We start from the raw sequence: 17993 nt of genomic DNA on the forward strand, positions 1-17993 counted from the left end.
ACTGGCCCCAGGAGGGCAGAGGGCCTCCTGGGGGCTGGAGTCCTGGGGGTCACAGGACAGACAGGACAAGGTGCCAGACCGTTCACCCAGCAGCAGCGTCGTGAGGCCTGCAGCCCAGCCCCCTGCAGGCAGAGACAGGCTCTTTTGTAGGACTTTAAAATCCACCTGATTCTATGGGACACAGCAGGCTGGATGTAGAGAAATGAGGGCCACACCAGCTGCTGGAAACCCACTCCCCAGCCGTACACGTGTGGGGTCCTGATCCGTGGTATGCACACACCGGTCCTGAGGTCTCTGTCACCCAAGGCTATTTCCACACAGCCCCACTGGCCACCCCGGGATCATCTGTGATAATCTGTGATTATCTCAGAACGTGCCTGAGCGGTCGGGTGCCTGGGCGGTGCACTGAGCCGGCCACAGCCCAGGACAGAAGAGGGTGCAGAGTGGACTCCCTACCTAGAGTCTTCCAGGGGCGTTTTGGCCGCCTGACTGCTTCCAGTCGGGCGAGTGTGCAGGATCCTTCCCTGATCTGAATGGGCCCACAACTCGGACAGGCTGGAACCAGGGGATCCGGCTCCCTGACCCCGGGAGGGAAGTGGGCACTGGTGTGGCCAGGGCAGGTGCTCTAGTGGGTTCTGTGCCTGGCCAAGCAGCCAGAAGTAGGCACAGGGGCAGCTTTTCTTGAAGGCCTTCCCCGCTGGCCGGTGTAGACAGATTTCTCTCTTGAAAATGAAGAGGCCAGCTGAAGGCCTCAGTGGGATAGTGGCCACCGGGGGCTTTCTCTGGGAGCCAGGCTGACGCCACCTCCCCGCCCCCCCACTCCCCTGCCCCCCTGCCCCTCTGCCCCCGTGCCTCAGCAGTGCCTCCGTGGGCCGCCTCCAGGCGGTGTCCAGACGCCTGTGCACGGAGCTGGACAACGAGAGAGCCCTGCAGTCCCAGCTCAGAGCCGCGTTGCTGAAGAGCGAGTGAGTTGGGGGGGGAGGGGGGGTTCCCTGCGCACAGGCAGGACGCGGCCCGCGTGGTTTGCGTGCGACTTTTAAGCTGCCTAGGAGTGGGAACGGAGCCTGTTAAATGAGATCATTGAAAGGATAAGACTTCACGTTTTTTGAAATGTTTCCCACTTTCTCCATGTTTGTTTGCGTTTCTGAGAACTATGACACCTGCTTCTTTTCCTTTCCCCTCTTTCCTGCTTCCTGCTTCCGGAGAACCACCAGCACCGTGTTTAAACAGTGTTTCACTGTTTCACAACCTTTCTAGAAGCAACCCCCAGCAAAGACACTGGTGCTTGGGTTTGGGTTGTAAACAGCAGCATTGCCTCTAGCTAGCTGCCGCAAGAAAGGGGGTTTAGGAGGGGATCAGATTCCTGGTGTCCCTCGTGCCCTGCTTCTCCCCCCACAGCGGCCCCCTCCCCCAGACGCTGGCCGGACAGCCTCTGGGAAACGTGCAGGAAGGCACAGAGGGCCAGGACAGGGCATTGGCGGCAGGCCACCCGCTGCTGGAAAAACCACAGCTGTCCCCTTGCCCCTCCCCACCACAGGGACTCTCGGGGAGCGGGGGGTGGGGACAGGAATCCGTCTATCTAACCCAGCCCTCCTTTAAGTTAGGCACAGTCCAGCCCTGGGTCCTGTGGTGCTTTAGCATAATCTAGTGGGGAGGCGGGAGGACAGAGAGGTGGCCGGGATGGTAGGGCCATCTGTGAGTGAGCGTGGGAGGACGATGGACGTTTATGTGGCCCTTGTTTGACGGCGCAAAACACCCCGAGCCCCCTTGGCCCCAGCCGTCCTAGTGACATCCTTTACGGCAAGAGGGTCCCACTTGGGGGTTGCAGGGGGTTATCCCGTCTCCAGCCAGGAAGACCCCTCACCCTCCCATGACACTCATGGCCTCCACATTTTGAAGATTATGGGCCTGTGAAGGCCCCTTAAGTTGTCTTTGCGTGATGCTTCCTTGTGACTGTTGGCTGGAATACCCCCGAGTGATGCCATGTCCTTCTGGGGGGGCCTCTCAACGAGGCGCATGATGGCGACCGGTCCCGTTTCCGGTGGGGGGACTTTGGTGGCTGGGTCGAGGTGGTGCCTGCCGGGGTTCTCCACGCAGCGCGACACCTTTGGAAATGAATCCGTAACGTGTGGTGGACGCTCAGAGGCTCTGGCATCCTGTCCTCGCCCCCTTGCGGGCGCTGGTGTCTGAACTGAGTGGTGTCTCTTGCCTGCACCAATCATGATGGCGATGGCGATGGCGATGACGGCCCCCAAAGACGCTCAAAGTCCGCGCTCCTTCCGTGGCCGCGGGCCGGCCTTCTGGTGTGAAGAAAAGCGTCTCTTCTCCACATCCATTCGCTTATCAGCGTAGACTCTGATTTCTGTTTTAGTCAGCAGCATACGGTCACTTCCCGTCATTATTCGCCTTGACCCTCCGGTCCTCCCAAGTCGGTGAGCGGGCCTCTTTCAAGCTGGCTCCTAGGCCCTTTGACACGTCCCTGTCCCTGACACTCTTGGAGTGCTCTCGGGCACCAGGACACGTTCCACGCCCCCCGATTCATCCTCCCGCCTCAGCTCTGGACTCAGCCTGGTTTGTAACTGAGGAGTGGGGTTTGGAGGTCTAGAGCTGGGCGCCGCTGATGCCCGTGGCCGCGAGGACCTTGCTGCTCCCAGGCCCTTGCAGCAGGCGGGGACAGCAAACCCGTGCACGTCTGTGTGTGTCCCTGTCTTGAAACCAGCTCCAACAGAACTGCGGGCTCGTCCCCACCCTCCCCCGCCGTGTCTGCACCTCCTTCCTGTGGCAGTGACCAGCCTGCCTGTCGCTACCCTCAACGTTTTCACTGGTTTCCCCGGTCCCCACGTGTAGCCAGTCCGCCGACCCTTCCAGCGATCGCCCTGGGACCCTCCTCCTGCGGCCTGACCCCAGCGGCCTGCCCGCCGGCCACTGCTCACGTGGGCCTGGCTGCTGCCGGACTGTCATTTGCTGCCTTGTTAATCAGCTTTCCCTGAGTCTAATTTACACACGAGAAAATGTATCCCAGACCTTCCCTTGTGCCTCTCCTCAGTCAGCAGCCCTGCCCCAGGGGACCACTGGGGAACGCTGACACACTCTGTCCCTTCCTATTAAATGTGTTCAGTGTGCCGGGGCACCTGGTGGCTCAGTTGGTGGAGTGACTGACTTAATTTCTGCTCAGGTCATGATCTCATGGTTCGTGAGTCTGAGCCCCGCATCGGGCTCTGCATTGACAGCGTGGAGCCTGCTGGGGATTCTCTCTCTCTGCCCCTCTCCTGCTTGCACTCTCTCTCTCAAAAATAAATAAACATTTTAAAAACATGTTTTAAATGTGCAGAACCATACCTGTTTACCCAGCACCTGGTTTCTCCAGTCCACACAACGGCTCCCAGTTGCATCTGTGGTCTTGTGTGGAGCGGAAGTCCGGGTGCATCCGAGTTTTTTGTAATTATTTTATGTTAGAGAGAGAGCAAGCAAGCAGGAGAGGGGGGCAGAGGGAGAGAGAGTATCTTTGGCAGGTTCCACACTCAGCACGGAACCCGACATGAGCCTCGACCCCCGCAGCCCTGAGATGACCTGAGCCACCCAGGCGCCCCCACATCCACATTTTTACGTAGCAGGAGTCTGGGCGTGTCTGCGGTTTTTTTTTTTTAATGTTTTTATTTATTTTTGAGAGAGAGATAGAGTGTGAGTGGGTGAGGGGCAGAGACAGAGGGAGACACAGAATCCGAAGCGGGCTCCAGGCTCTGAGCTGTCAGCACAGAGCCCGACGTGGGGCTCGAACTCACGGACTGTGAGATCATGACCTGAGCTGAAGTCGGACGCTTCACCGACTGAGCCACCCACGTGCCCCGCGTCTGCGTTTTTATGTAGCGGGAGTCCCAGGTGCATCCAGGGTTTAACACGGCAAGCATTATTACCTCCCCGTCCCTGGATGGCCGGGAACCTAGGAGCAGCATAGCTGGGGTTCTGGCTCGAGATCTCCCGGGAGGTTACGGTTGAGATGTCAGTCAAGACGGGATCGTGTGGAGGTTCGCTGGGTTGGACAGAGGATCAGCTTCCAAGCTCGCTCAGATCAACCCCCCGCAGGCCTCTCCTGGGGCTGCTGACAAGGGACACTGAGCCCCCAGGGTTGAGCAAAAGCCCCAGTGTCCTCTTGGAAGTGACATCCCATCACCTCTGCCGCATTTGGATCAACCCTGAGACCTGGTGGGCGCGGCCTGCTCCACGGTGTGCGTGCAGGAGGCGGGGTCATGGGCTGTCATCCTGGGGACTGGCCACCTCATACTGAGTCTCACATAGGCCCTTCCCCCAGCAAAACCGGCTGCTGCGCGCAGCGCCTTGGGGGGGGGGGGGCGGTACACTGAGTGTTCCTCGCGCCTCTGCGCTTCCGCTGTAAAATGTCATCGTGTGGACGTCACGGCAACACAAGATGAGCTGAGCGACTCTAGCCCCGCAGAGAATCGCAGCAGGTGACAAGAACACAGGTGGAGAAGGAAGCCCTGTGCGCAGAGGAAGTGACCATTCCCAGGAGCACAGATCGCCGCGCCCGCCTGGGTCCTGAGGGGCACGTGTGCCAGAGTGGGGCGCGGCCTGCTGTCTGCTGCGGGCGGACAGGGCGCTCAGTGGATTGAGGCCAGCGCAGCCCTGGAGCGGGCGGGTCCGCGTGGCTGGCCCATCGGCCTCATCGACAGGAGCCTTCTCTCAAGTGGGGTCCTGACGTCCTCATGCTCTGGGCCCATCCCGGGAAGTCCCGCCACCAGCCCCTGGGCCACCAGCCACACCACGAGCGCCGCCGCGGGGTCTCCGTGGATCTGTGCCTGCACAAGCGGTGCCCCCGGACGCACATTCTTGGGACTCTGTTCTCAGGGATGACGCGCCTTCAGGCCCTCCTGTGTCGCTGCCGACCACACGCTGGGCAGAAGCCCCCGTCAGCCAGGGACTCCGAGGAGGTGGAGGGGTGGGCAGGCGAGGCGGGCCCCTCCAGGGGGCTCGTGTGCACTGGGGTGCAGGCGGGACGCCTGAATCTGTGGCTCCGTGGCTCAGGTAGTGCCGCTCACTCATTCAACAAACGGTAGTTGAGGACCTGCTGTAGGCCACACTCCGTTCGAAGCATTTAGGGCTCGCCGGTGAATAGAACAAGTGAAAAGCCGTGTGCGGGGAGCCTCTGTCTTCGTGGTAACGGGAGGCAGACGATCAGCCAAACGTGAAGTTCGGGACGGGTGGCCCGTGTCACGCGGTCCCTGCGTCCCCGGACTCGAGCTTCTGTCTCACCTGGGTCCAGCAGCAAGGCCAAAGGCCACGGGCAGCCTCACACCGCAGGCTCCGTGCAGGGGCCCGGCCACACCCGGGGCAGGGTGTCTGCCGCAGGGGCCCGGCCGAGAGCCTTTGCTGACCTTCCTTCCGGCGCTGCGGCAGGCGGCACACGCGGACCTCGCGTCCCCGAAGGTGATGCCCATACGGATCTCACTGGGCTAAAACCAAGGGGCTGGCAGGACTGCCTTCTTTTCTAGGGAGAACCTCTTTCCGGCGGCGTCCAGCCCCCAGACGTGCCCTCCCTCCTGGGCCCACGCCCCTGCCCCATCCTCTAGGCCAGCAGCACCTCTGTGCCTCTGATCTTCCTTCCACCATCACCTTCTCTTTATTCAGAGAAAGTGGGACTTCAGTCAAATCGCCATCTTTTTCAGGCCTGGGGGCCAGCAATCCGTCAGCCACGGTCAGACGTTCCCGGCGCCTGTCCGCGCCCAGACACCCCTCCTGTAGGTCACACAGGGTGCTCATATGGCAGCAGCCCACTTCCCCTCCGTGTCCTGTGCTGCCCCCCCCCCCCCCGGCCCTGTCTCTCGCTGCCGTGCCACAGGGAGCCTCTTTCAAAGGCGGCATCTCCCACATGTGTCCCCGGCCTATTTCAGAGTGCCACACCGGTCCTCGGGCCAGCCGTGGACACCCTGCGGCTGCAGGCCCAGAGGGCTTCCAGGAGGAGGAGCCGCCCTTGACTGGTGGTCGTCAGAACTGCGTGGCCAGGCCCTCCTGGACCCCCTGGAATGGACGCTCCTCAGAGGGTGTGGCCTTTGCCGACACAAACAAAAGTGCCTCTTGTTTGAAGGAGCGCCATGTGGCACATTGCGATCCAGAAGGGACAGCTTGAGGACGTCCAAGCATCTGCCCAAGAGGAGGAAGCGGCTGCCAGGAAGGGCCTCCGGGTGCACGCGGCCGAGCAGCTGCACCGCGAGGAGGAGGCCCTGAAGAAGGCCGAGAGGAACCGGCTGCTGAGGGTCAGGTGGGTGGCCAGGACCTGCCGGGGGGCCTCAGCCCTTCTCCAGAGCCAGCTCCTCTGTGGCCCCGCCTGAGCCCCTGGCCAGAGTCCTGACCCCGCGGGTCCCCGGGCGCAGCCCCTGCCCAGGGCCTCCTGTTTGGCCAGGCTGCTGAGCAGGGCAGAACAGCGCCCGCAGGTGCGTCACAGGCCCGCTCCCGCTCCCCTGGTGCGGTCCCCGTCTCCTTCCCTCCCAGTCCTCGTCCGGGGTCCGGGGTCCTCCCCACCCCTCCCCCTGCTCACCCCATCCGGCCCGTTGCCAGCTTTCCCTGCCGCTTCTATGGGAGCCAAGCCCCTGGACACCGGCAGTGCTCTCGCCCTGGGCGCAGGTGCCGCCGGCCTGGCTCTCAGGGTCACCTGTTCCCTCAAGAGCCGGTGCTCCATGAGTTTCCGTTCCCACTGTCCCCCGCCACCGCAGGAAGGCCATGCACCTGCAGAAGGAGCACAGGCTCAGGCACCAGAAGCTGGTGGAAGATGCCAAGAAGAATCACAAGATCGCGGTGAAGTTCCTGAAGGCTTCCCTGGGAAGGTAGCGTCCTCAGACTCCCCCCATTGATACCCTGGAGGAGAAATTTAAGAAATACAAGAATCTTGTTTTTGTTTTACTGTCCCCGATTTTATTATTAAATCATTACCCTACTGTCAGAACATAATAAAGCTGGATTTTTAGTTTCGAGCTGACTTCCTGCTTGTGTTCAGAAAAGGACCTGCGGTGAGTTGCCAGGGGCCTGTCCAGAGAAGCCTGTTGCAGTGTTCCCTAGAAATTGACGTTCAACATAATGCTTTCCATGTGTCTTTAATGTGGTCACGTTTAATTATTTCCTTGACAGACGTGACCACCGTGCAGTTCTGTAACCGCAAGTCAACGTGCCCCGGTACCTGTGGTTAAAAAACGTGCCGGGGCGCCTGGGTGGCGCAGTCGGTTAAGCGTCCGACTTCAGCCAGGTCACGATCTTGCGGTCTGTGAGTTCGAGCCCCGCGTCGGGCTCTGGGCTGATGGCTCGGAGCCTGGAGCCTGTTTCCGATTCTGTGTCTCCCTCTCTCTCTGCCCCTCCCCCGTTCATGCTCTGTCTCTCTCTGTCCCAAAAATAAATAAAAAACGTTGAAAAAAAAAATTAAAAAAAAAATAAATAAATAAAATAAAATAAAATAAATAAAAAACGTGCCTTCTTCCAGAATCCGCGAGCAGGAGAGGGAGAAGGAGATGGGGTCCCGGGAGCACATGAAGAGGCGCATGGACGCCGTGCTGGCTTTGAAGAACAGTATCAGTGCCAACAGGGTAGGCGACCTGTGTCCACCCTTGCCCTCGGGGCACATCGCACTCCAGGAGGGACAGCTTGACACGCTCGGGGCCCCACGCAGTCCTACAGGAGCCCTCCAGGCAGGCGTGTTTCCTTCCAGGCGGGGGTCCACACCTCGACCCCTCAGCCTGCGCTGCCCTGTCATCTGGCTTCCCTGCCCCTTGGGACGGGAGTCCCGTGTCCTCAGACTCGCCACTCAATCGCTTCCTGGGGGTTACAGAGCCTCCCCCCACAGGTCTGTTGCCCCTGGGCCCGTGCTGGCACTAACCAGGTGCCCCACCGAGCAGGAATAAATCAGCGCAGGCCTGTCGTCCTGGGGCCTGGTCCACGGGAGGAGCCATGGCAGGTCTCCAGGGGGACCGGGGCGCAGCGAGGCCATGTGAGGGGGTCCAGGGTCCTGTTGGAGGAAGTGATATCCCCCTGGGGCCCAAGGGTGTGGCAGTTAGGCCTGGAGAGTGGAGAGGGGAATAGCATTTGCAAAGGCTCAGAGGCAAGAGTGAGCAGGCCTCCTGGAGGGGAGCCCAGCATGGCAAGGGGGCAGAGGCGAGGCACCAGTCCTGCAGTGCTGTGGACGACAGCCAGCTCGGGGGGCGGGAAGCCCCTGAGGATTTTAAGGACAGGTGGTTGGTGGGTGGGCGGGACCAGGCAAGGGTGGGGCTCTGCAAACCTGTGCTCCGGCATCTCAGGGCTGAGTTAACGTCACCGGCTCAACAGAGAGCTGCCGTGTGTATGTGTGTGTGTGTGTGTGTGTGTGTGCACATGTGTGCACATGCGTGTGCATGTGCCAATGGTATACCCTCACTTTTCTCTATTCCCAAGGAAACACTCCGGAAATTTCAAGCATGGGGCCAGGCCAAGGCAGAGCTGGCTGAGCAGAAGGCCCGGGCCCAGAAGGAGATGATTCTGGCCCAAGGTGGGGACGCTTTCAGACACCTTTTCCATCAACGCCAGCGCCAGGAGCTGGAAGCCCAGAACCGGTGAGTGCGAGGTGGCTTCCTGGGGGAGGTGCCCGCCTGGGCCGAGGGAGGCCTGTCCCTCACAATTAGCCAAGCTGCTTTCCTCCCTGGGCTTCTCCCCAGATGGGGGCTCCAGCCCTCCCTCCACACCCTGCTCCTCAGACCCCAACAGGTGAGGCCTCCCGTGGGCCTCAGAGCACAGACCTTTCGACCCCCATCACCTCTAGTGTGACCCCCCTCAGGCTCCTGGGCTGGCTTCCTGGTTTCTCAGGAGCTGCCCCAAGCCCCCGACGCAGCTCACTCTCTGTGTCTCCGGGCTCTCCAGGCCCCTCCGTAGGGGGGCCGTGGGGGGTCTGGGCTCACCCTTCACACCCTCATGGGCTTCGCTTTCCGATTTCCTCCAAAGGGCACTCGGTGCTGCCTTCTCAGTATGCCCTGCACCCTCGTCATTCACCCTGAGAACCCCCCTCAGCCCTGCAAGGTCCCAGTACACAGCTCTCCAGGCCACACTCTGTCCTGCCTCCCGCCCCCACACCCCCCGCAGGCGTGGGCTTCCTGAGATCCAGAGGTCCGCGTTCTGGTCCTGCCCACCTCCTGAAGGGCACATCCCTTCTCCCCCCACCACCACCACACCCCCTTCACAGGCACGATTGGTGCGTACCCGGGTGTGGCCTCCTGGTCCTCTCCCTGGGGACAGCATCTCCTGCCAGGGAGTCACAGTGCTCTGGCTGTCACCACAGGAGCTGTGCCATCAGTCATCCTGCTAGGGGCTCCCAGGGGCGGCTCCACCCGTGCCTTCGTCTGGCTCAGGCCGGGCACGTAGGAAGAGCCAGGGACAGAGTTGGAATGAGTGAAGAAATGAATGAGTGAAGGAATGAATGAGCACGTGAGTGAATGGCCTCGAGCCCTAGTGAGGCCGTGGTTTGTGCCTTGCTGGAGTGCCCGGCTGCCAGCCTGGAAACCTGGAGTAAAAGGCACGTCCTGTGGGGTCAGGTTTGCTGTGGGGCCCCGGCGGGGCAGGAATTTCAAGGCCCGGGTCTCCGGCCTGGCAGCCTTCCTGGGCCTCATCTGTCTGCTCCCTTGGGAGCCAGGGGGCCCGGCCAGAATCAGCTCCCGGCAGCCCTGAGCCCAGCGGGGCGGCACCTCCTGAGGGAGGGGCCCCAAAGGCAGCTCGCAACTCACCTCCCCTGGTTCCACACGGCGTCTTCCCACAGCGCCTTCGAGGAGCAGCAGAAGCTCAGAAAGCAGGAGATCATAGGTCGGATTCTGAAAGAAGAGGCTGTGGAAGAAACCAGGAGGAAGAGGCAGTCTCTTCCCACCAAAGCCACGGGCCGGCTGACCCTGAGAGATGAGACGTGGGGCTACATCTCGGACGTCTGCGAGGACAGGGGCACGGTGGCCCTTCCCCGCAACCTGCTGGTGAGCCAGAGGCCCCTGTCTGGTCACAAGTCCCCGGGGATGTGGTTGGGCCTCGAGACATTGCGTGACCATCCCCGGCTGAGATCCCTCAGCCGAAACCGTGTGGCCTGCACCAGGCTGTCTTCCGGCCTCCCTGCTCCCCGGGGGCCCCGCGGGGGGGACGCGCTCGGGCCTCCCCACGGCTCCTCTACGCGGCACGCAAGATGGCGGGCCACACGGCGTCCACCTGGGAGCTGTCCTCTCCCAGGTGACGGCGCAGGTACGAGGGGCCGAGACCCAGGTCTCTGGTGGCTCATCCGCCACAGGATCCGCCTCTGCGGACTCCACTGCAGGTGCGGAAGCCCGTAGCGTCCTCTGCAACAAGAGTGGCTCAGGCCGCCTTACCTGTCCCTAGACAAAAAGACAGGCAGTGAGCACAGGCCAGTCCCGGGCCACGGGGCTCTCTGTGCACATGCCTGTCACCACCCTGGCACCAGATGCTCTCAACACCCCCCAGAGACCAGCCGCTTCCACGTCCTGTACTCCCTCGCCAATCGTGCGTCATCCTCCTGAGGGCCGGCTCCAGGCCAGCACCCCCACCCCACCCCCGGGGCTGGTGACCCATACCCGTCTCCAGGAGTGAGGGGCAGGGACATCAGGACCCCTCCTGAGCCCAGTTCAGCACTCCCACTCCTGCCCCGTGCACCTCGAAACCTGAAGGTGCGGGTCGCCGGCTCCCCTGGGCCTCTGCGGGCTCTTCACTCTGTTCCCAGGCGCGTTTTCGGTCTCTGCCCGGTCCCTGCCCGCCACTGTGGAGTCTACCCCTCTGGGCCGTCACCCCTGCCACCTCCTCCCTGGCCCGCCCAGCCGCCTGCCCTGCCGTCCACACTAGGTGTCCTGTGTTTCTCCGTGTCAGCACCCGGTCTGCTTCCCTGGGAGCTCTCCACGCATTGCAGCCACATCCCCCTCCGTCTACGGCTGATGCTCCCTAGAGGGAGGCCCCACGCCGTCCCCTCTGAAGCCCAGTCCCAGAACCAGTGTCCTCCGGAGGGAAGGCTTTTCCAGGGCGTGGTTTATATAAGCAAAAATTAGAAATAACACGAAACTGAGGATGGTGAAGGAGATTGTAGTAGGCCCGTAAATCCATGTTCTGTGGACTCTTTTGTGAGTATTGGAGAAAAATACGTAATGATGTGTCTGAAGTTACTTATATTGGAAATGGGAAAGGGTTACAAAACAGACCGTGTTCTAGTCTCCAGGTAAAGAGGAAAAGAACCCATAGAAGAGCCAGGTTGTCCGGAGCCATGTGCCCGAGGGTCTTGTGATGGCGGCTATGTTCTTCTGTCGCTGATCTGTAGAGTCCCTTGTCTTCTGTGATTAGCTATGAATTTCTCTCCCCAACAGCAGGACAGCGGAGCGGTCTCACCCCCCAGAGCCTCTCAGTTACTGGAAGCCATCTCCTATGAGTCCGTCCAGGGGGACTCGGGGAACATCACCTGGGAACATGACACGCTGGCCGAGCCGGAGATCCCCGGGCTCTGGAAGGAAGACTATAAGCCGAACCAGGTAAGCGCTTCCTGCCCTCAATTCCGAGAAGTTGGATAGCAGCCCCGACGCCGGCTAACCTGGAGTCAAGGCCGCAGACAGAGCCCCTTCCCCACCATGTCCCTCAGGGAGGCACCTTTATTTGTGCTGCCTGAGAAAACATGGCTCCGGTTAAACATTTCAAACCTTTCTCTTGGCCTAATTGAAAAATCTAGAAACCCCCCGCCTCTGCCGTCACTTCCCACAAATCCAACGGGATCCTGGACGTGCCTGCTCGTCCCTCTTTCTTTTTCCTCTGAAGTGAGGACCGCCAGCCTCGCTCAGGCCAGGGCTCTCTAAGTGGCCTGCCGGGCGGTCGCGCTGCCCCTGCCCCGGCCGCTCTGGGCCCTGACGCTGTGCCACTAACTTCTGCGGCCCCCGGCTGCCCTAGGCCACCTGGAGCGGATCGCCTCGCTGGGCCCGGGCTTGCCCTCGAGCGCGACGCTGTTTCTGTGGAAACCCAGGTGCCCAAAGAGGAGGTGGACAGGAAGCCCGTGGGCGGGACAAAGATGGACAAGGACATCCTGGCGCGCACCATGGAGCAGCTGCGCAGCAGGGTGACCCACAGGCAGGTGGCATCCGGGCACGAGTTCAAAGGTCGCCCCTTCAATAGCAAACCCAAGCTCATCCACTTCAAGGTGAGGAGGGGCTACTCAACTGGCCTGGTGCTGAGAGTGTTGTGAGGGGTCAGACGCCAGCCCCAGAAGGGGACCCGGCCCGGGGGACAGCCTCCCTGGAAAGGGACGGTGAGGAGGTCGGTCCTCGCACGTAGTCACAGCCGCCAGACTCTCCAGGGGAGGAGGCTGGCGGGCTCCTGGGATGCCACACGGGCCCTAGTCCTTCAGACGGAGTGGGGTGCCGGCCCCAGAGCCCACACCGTCCGAGGTCTCCAGGAAGCCGTTTCCTGCCCCCGCTGTCCCTACTCTCCATGCGTCCCTAGGGGAGCGCTTCCTGAGTCAGGAAACCCTGGGACTTGTTCCTGGTCTCCTATCAGGACGCTCCTCCACTCCTCACCGAGACCTTCCTCGTGTGGTCACACGCTGGCCGTCGGGGGGCACACAAGGAGAGGCCGCCGGGCGCTCACACAGCGCCTTCCCCCCCGACGGCTTCGAAGGACTCCTCTGACTTTTCCAGGACTTCGACGTCGGCAAAGTGTACAAGAAGAAGATCACGCTGATAAACGCCACCTACACCATCAACCACTGCAAGCTGGTGGGCGTGGAGGAGCACCTCAGGGACTTCGTCCACGTCGAGTGAGAGCCGGCGGGGCGCGGGTGCGGGTGCGCTGTTCTCGGCCTTCACGCCCGCCTGGCGCTCGCTCTGGTGGCCGCTCCGTCTTCTTGTGCTGACGCGGCCCGAGGCCAGCCTAGGTGTGCGTGATGACTCTCCTTCCGGGTCAGTGTTTCGGTGCCCACCCCTCTGGGTGAGACGTCCCTGGCGGTTGTTGGGCCTTCTCTGGGTGAAGGTTCGAGCCGTCCTGCTTCAGGACTGTCCCCTCCCACTGTGTGCGTGTCCCCCGTGTAGCCACGTTTCTGTTTTCCTTCTTTGAAGCCCCGCTGGTGCTTGAGAGGCGGCCCCGTCTACCGTTTTCTTCCTGGCCCCTTTAACGCTTGCTCATGTCCCGCCTTAAGTTTTCCTCATTTTTCTCACGTTCTTGTGTCTCTCGCCGTGTCTGCTGTAGTGTCTCTCTTCTCTCCTGCTCCGTAGCATTTTGCCTTTGGTTTTAAGAAGGTTTCTTCTGGTTCTGCCAGCTTTTTTGTATAGATGGGTCTGCAGGCCCGAGATGGCCCAGGATGGCTCCCCACCGCCCGTCCCCACGGCCTCTCCCTGTGATCCGCACTCGCTGACCATGGGACACACTGTTCTCTTCCGGGGGCTGCTTGTGGCTCAGACGTGGGATCTCTGTTCCCCCTTCTCTCTTTCCGCCAGCTTACCTGCAAAGGCGCGTGTGGGCAGAGCGTGGCCAGACATTCCTGTGTATCGCTAACTTATTCTGTCCTGCATTCGTGCTGGAGGCACAGGATTTACTTGTGGTCTGCTAGTTTTTCATGTTGATCTGCGGGTCTCTGGGGGACTTGGGGCCCAGACTCGCGGTATCAGCCCCCCGGCGCCCTGAAGCACTCCTCCCCAGGACCGGGCTGGGGTCTGATTGGTGGCTGTCTCCCCCCCAACACCCCCACCATGGAGTTTCTCACCCTCGCTCTGCTGGCTTCTGTGGCTGCTGCTGGGAAGGCCCAGCCCTGGGTCGTTGTCTGGCTTCCCGTGTGGTTGCCTTCAGGCTCCCTTGTCCCTGAGGTCCGGCAGCGCCTCCGCGGTGTGTCAAGTGCGGGTTGATCTGCTTAGACGGGCTTAGGGCTCACTGAGGATTCAGACCTCCGAAAAAGCCTACACGTTTCTCAGCCCCACCCTGTCCTCCACCCCTGAAGTGTGTGTGCTGCAGTATTTTCTCGAATCCAACACCCCACTGGCCCTTCTCTCTTTGTGTCTCCAAGAGCCGCGTATTTCAGTGGCCATACTTCTTGTTTCTGGAGGCCTGCACTCTGCCTCAGGTCAGCAGCCACCGGACACTGTCTTCTTCCTTTGTCACCTCTGTGATTCTCTATTTCCATCTTTCATACTTTGTTTGTCTTTAACTTTTTTTACATTTATTTTTGAGAGACAGTGTGAGCAGGGGAGGGGCAGAGAGACAGGGAGACAGAATCCGAAGCGGGCTCCAGGCTCCGAGCCGTCAGCAGAGAGCCCGACACAGGGGCTCGAACCCACGGACCGCGAGATCGTGACCTGAGCCGAAGTCGGACGCTCAACCCACTGAGCCCCCAGGCGCCCCACCACCTCTGATAATTCTAACCTGGCATCTTTGGAAGTCTCCGTTCAACCATTCTCTTATCTGAGGCTCTTGGACTTGGGCCCTGCCGTCCAGGACTTGTGGCTGGCTTACACGCGTCCTTTCCAACCTGGGATCCCCCTCTTCTCACCAGGGGGGCTCCGTCCCCTGGAGTCTCTGTGATATACTATCCAAAAGCTTCCCTTCCCCCTGGAGAAGTTTTGGATTTCTTCTGCCTGGTATGTGGGGTCATTACCAGGCAGGGGAAAGCAATTACATTAAATTTTTAGCTTGCGTATTTCTAATCCAAGCACCTTAGGTAAAATTCAACCTTGTGAAAACACACCTCACGCCAGCAATTCTCTGGAAGCTGCTTTTCCTCACCCAGGATCCAGACCAAGACAGACCGACTGCCTTTGAGTCTCCCTGTGAAGCGGGGGCTCTTTGCCTGGCTCCTTCACTGAAAGTGGGGTTCAGAGGGTGCCAGCTGTGTGCAGGGTCCGTGCTAGCTCCCAGCTGGCTCCCAGCCCTCACGCTAGTGTTAAAACACGAGGCCCTTGCTTCCAGACGTGACACCGCATGTCCCCAGGGAACCGCGGCTGCCGCTTGGCCCCTGGCATCCGTTCCCTCTGGGGACGCGCCTCACTCGCCCCTTTACTCACTCCGCACACATTCAGATGTTATTCGAGTGTCTCCTGGAGCCTGGGCACTGGGGCACAGCACCCAGGATGGGCGGGGAGGGCTCCAGAAGGCCCACTCGGTGCCTGCTCGGGGCCCTGGCTGTTGGGAAGTTCCAACAGCGCCTCCCCCGTCAATCTGATGACGAGCCCCATGGATTGTTGTGCCTACAGCTTTGACCCCCCTGGTCCCATGTCAGCCGGGATGTCCTGCGAAGTCCTTGTCACCTTCAAGCCCATGGTGAGCGTCTGTTCCAAAAGCAGATGATGCGCAGGGATTTTTCTCACCTGTCGTGAGTGGGTGGTGGGTAGAACGGGGTCTCTGCAGACACAGATGATGGGGGAAGGACGCGAGAGCCTCAGCAGGGGTCACACACGCCCCTGTGCCGCTTTATCCCCAGGCACAGGCGGCACGCACCTGGCATTGGTCACAATTAGGGGCCTGCGCTGAGGGTTCATAGCCAGCAGGCAGGTCTGTAGGTGCTCTTGGGTCTAAGTGGGGTGTGTTAGAGTGGTCGGACGGGCCCAGGCCCAGCCCGTGGTTGTAGAGACACAGCCCGTGTCCCTGAGCAAAGTTACAAATGTTATGGTGCTTGGGTGTTTTATTTTTTAGATAAACAAGGATCTGGAAGGAAGCATCTCATTTCTGGCTCAGACGGGTGGATTTTCTGTTCCACTGAAGTGTTCCACGAAGAAGTGTATGGTAGGTTCAGGGACACCTGAGCTGGGTGGGGCTGCTCCGTGCATCCTGGGTCTGGGCCCAGGTCCGAACAGCTCAGGTCAGGCTGGGGCCGACCCGGGGGTGGATCGGAGCACCCAGGCCGTTCTGGGGAGGTAAACGCTCACATTGACGCTGGAAAGCGGGATGCCGGGGCAGGGGGTGGGGTAAATCCCGTGCTGTGCGGAGCCCAGGTCGCAAGAGACCCTCGGGCCCATCTCAGGAGATGCTGGTCTCCTCGGCAGCTCTGGGGTATCCCCTCGATTTCTCTTTTAAAACGTGGTCACCAGGCTGTACGTTACGCCCCCAGAACCGATAACTCAAGTTTGTACCCTTTGACCCCCTTTCCCCATCTCAACCGCCCCCCTGCCTCCTCAACCACCACTCTGCTCTCTGTGTTTATGGGCTTGATTCCACACCTGCGTGAAGCCACACAGAATTTGTCTTTCTCTGTCTGGCTTATCTCACCTAGCGCAGTGCCCTCAAGGTCCATCGGTGCTATTACAAATGGCAAGATTTCCTTTTTTTTTTAATTCCACTGTGTGTATGCCCCACCTTCTTCCGTTCGTCCATTGACAGACACTTAGGCTGTCCTCACTGGCTGGTTATTGTAAATAATGTTGCTGTGAATATGAAGGTGCAGACAGTGGGGGTCCCATTAGTGGTTTCATGTCCTTTGGATGTATTGTCAGAGGTGTGATGGCTGGGTCTAGGGTAGCTCTGTTTTAACTTTGGAGGAGCCTCCACACTGCCCCCGAGTGGCCGCACCAGCGTGCACTCCCCGCAACAGTGCACGGTCCGCCACCCCCCCCCCCCCCCCCCCCCCCCCCCCCGTCTCCGCATCTTCCCCAACACCCGTTGTTTCCCGTGTTGTTGATTGAAGCCAGCCTGACAGGTGTGAGGTGGTGGCGCCTTGTGGCTGTGAGTGGTATTTCCCTGATGATCCATGATGTTGAGCATCTTTCCATGTACCTGTTAGCCATCTGGATGTCTTCTTTGGAGAAATGTCTATTCAGATCCTCTGCCCAGTTTTTTTTTTTTTAATGTTTATATTTGAGAGAGACAGAGCATGAGCAGGGGAGGGGCAGAGAGAGAGGGAGACACAGAATCTGAAGCAGGCTCCAGGCTCTGAGCTGTCAGCACAGAACCCGATGCGGGGCTCGAACTCATGAACCACGAGATCATGACCTGAGCCAAAGTCGGATGCTTAGCCGACTGAGCCACCCAGGCACCCCTTTAAATTTTTTTCTCTTGAGAGAGAGAGAAACCAAGCATGAGCTGGGGAGAGGCAGAGCAAGAGAAGGACACAGAATCTGAAGCAGGTCCCAAGTTCTGAGCTGTCAGCACACAGCCCGACGCAGGGCTCAAACTCACAAGCTGTGAAATCATGACCTGAGCTGGGGTCGGACACTCAACCAACTGAGCCGCCCAGGTGCCCCTCTCTGCCCAGTTTTAATCAAATTGCTTGGCGTTTTGCTATTGAGTTGTGTGAGTTCTTTATACATTTTGAGTTGCAAATATCTTCTCCCGTACCAGAAGTTGCCTTTTCGCCTTATTTGCCTTTGCAGTGCAGAACTGGTTCTTTTTAAAACTTTAGAATTAATTTTTAATTTTTACTATTGGAGTGGAGTTGACACGCAGTGTCACATTCGTGTCAGGCGCGCAACGGGTGATTCCACGCCTCCGTCACCTGGTGCTCGCTATGGTAAGTGTAGTCACCACCCATTCTTCTTTTGATTAAGAAAATTTCAAACATAAGGAAAAGCAGGAAACACAGCACAGTGAACGCCCGTGTGCTGCCTGGATCCCATCTGTTGGCATTCACCACATTTGCCTCGTCTGTCTGTCTGTCTGTCTTGCTGACCCGCTTCCAAGTAGACCAGCAATAGCGTAACACTCAACACCGCACCCTCGCAAAACTTCCACACGCATCTCGAAGAAGGAGGTTCTGCTACAGAAACCGCCACGTCATCGCCTCTCCCGAGCGAGCAAGTCAGCGCTGACTGCGGCGATGCCGCAGAACAAAACCTCCTACGTCTAGCAGCTTATCGCAGCCACAAGCGTTCTGTCTCACGGCCACAGACACGCCGGCGACCGTGGTTTGGCCGACCCAGGCCGGGCTCGGCTGGGCGGCTGGCTCCAGGCTGCAGGTGACGGGGCCTCCTGGCGGGAGCCTCTCGCGGACGAACGGTCGTCGCCCAGGCAACGAAGGCCAGCCACACGAGCAC

General features: G+C 60.0%; 1 protein-coding gene across 5 annotated transcripts in view; it reads left to right on the forward strand.

The window, feature by feature from the left end:
• Positions 1-17993, forward strand: part of CFAP74 (cilia and flagella associated protein 74) — a 66119-nt gene that overhangs the window by 16004 nt on the left and 32122 nt on the right. For 4 of the 5 annotated variants that reach the window (XR_009258491.1, XM_058719404.1, XM_058719407.1 and 1 more), the window contains exons 6-16: positions 861-965; positions 6101-6274; positions 6726-6836; positions 7484-7586; positions 8428-8585; positions 9779-9983; positions 11367-11528; positions 12011-12184; positions 12681-12799; positions 15222-15288; positions 15661-15750. Coding sequence is in view for 4 of the 5 variants with exons in the window: in XM_058719404.1 (XP_058575387.1) it covers positions 861-965; positions 6101-6274; positions 6726-6836; positions 7484-7586; positions 8428-8585; positions 9779-9983; positions 11367-11528; positions 12011-12184; positions 12681-12799; positions 15222-15288; positions 15661-15750 (1468 nt within the window). In the remaining variant the exon portion in view is untranslated. The remainder of the gene's footprint in view (positions 1-860; positions 966-6100; positions 6275-6725; positions 6837-7483; positions 7587-8427; positions 8586-9778; positions 9984-11366; positions 11529-12010; positions 12185-12680; positions 12800-15221; positions 15289-15660; positions 15751-17993) is intronic. The other variant, XM_058719406.1, reaches the window with a different exon arrangement.

Source organism: Neofelis nebulosa, chromosome 2, assembly GCF_028018385.1.
Source record: "Neofelis nebulosa isolate mNeoNeb1 chromosome 2, mNeoNeb1.pri, whole genome shotgun sequence".
Classification (NCBI taxonomy): domain Eukaryota; kingdom Metazoa; phylum Chordata; class Mammalia; order Carnivora; family Felidae; genus Neofelis; species Neofelis nebulosa.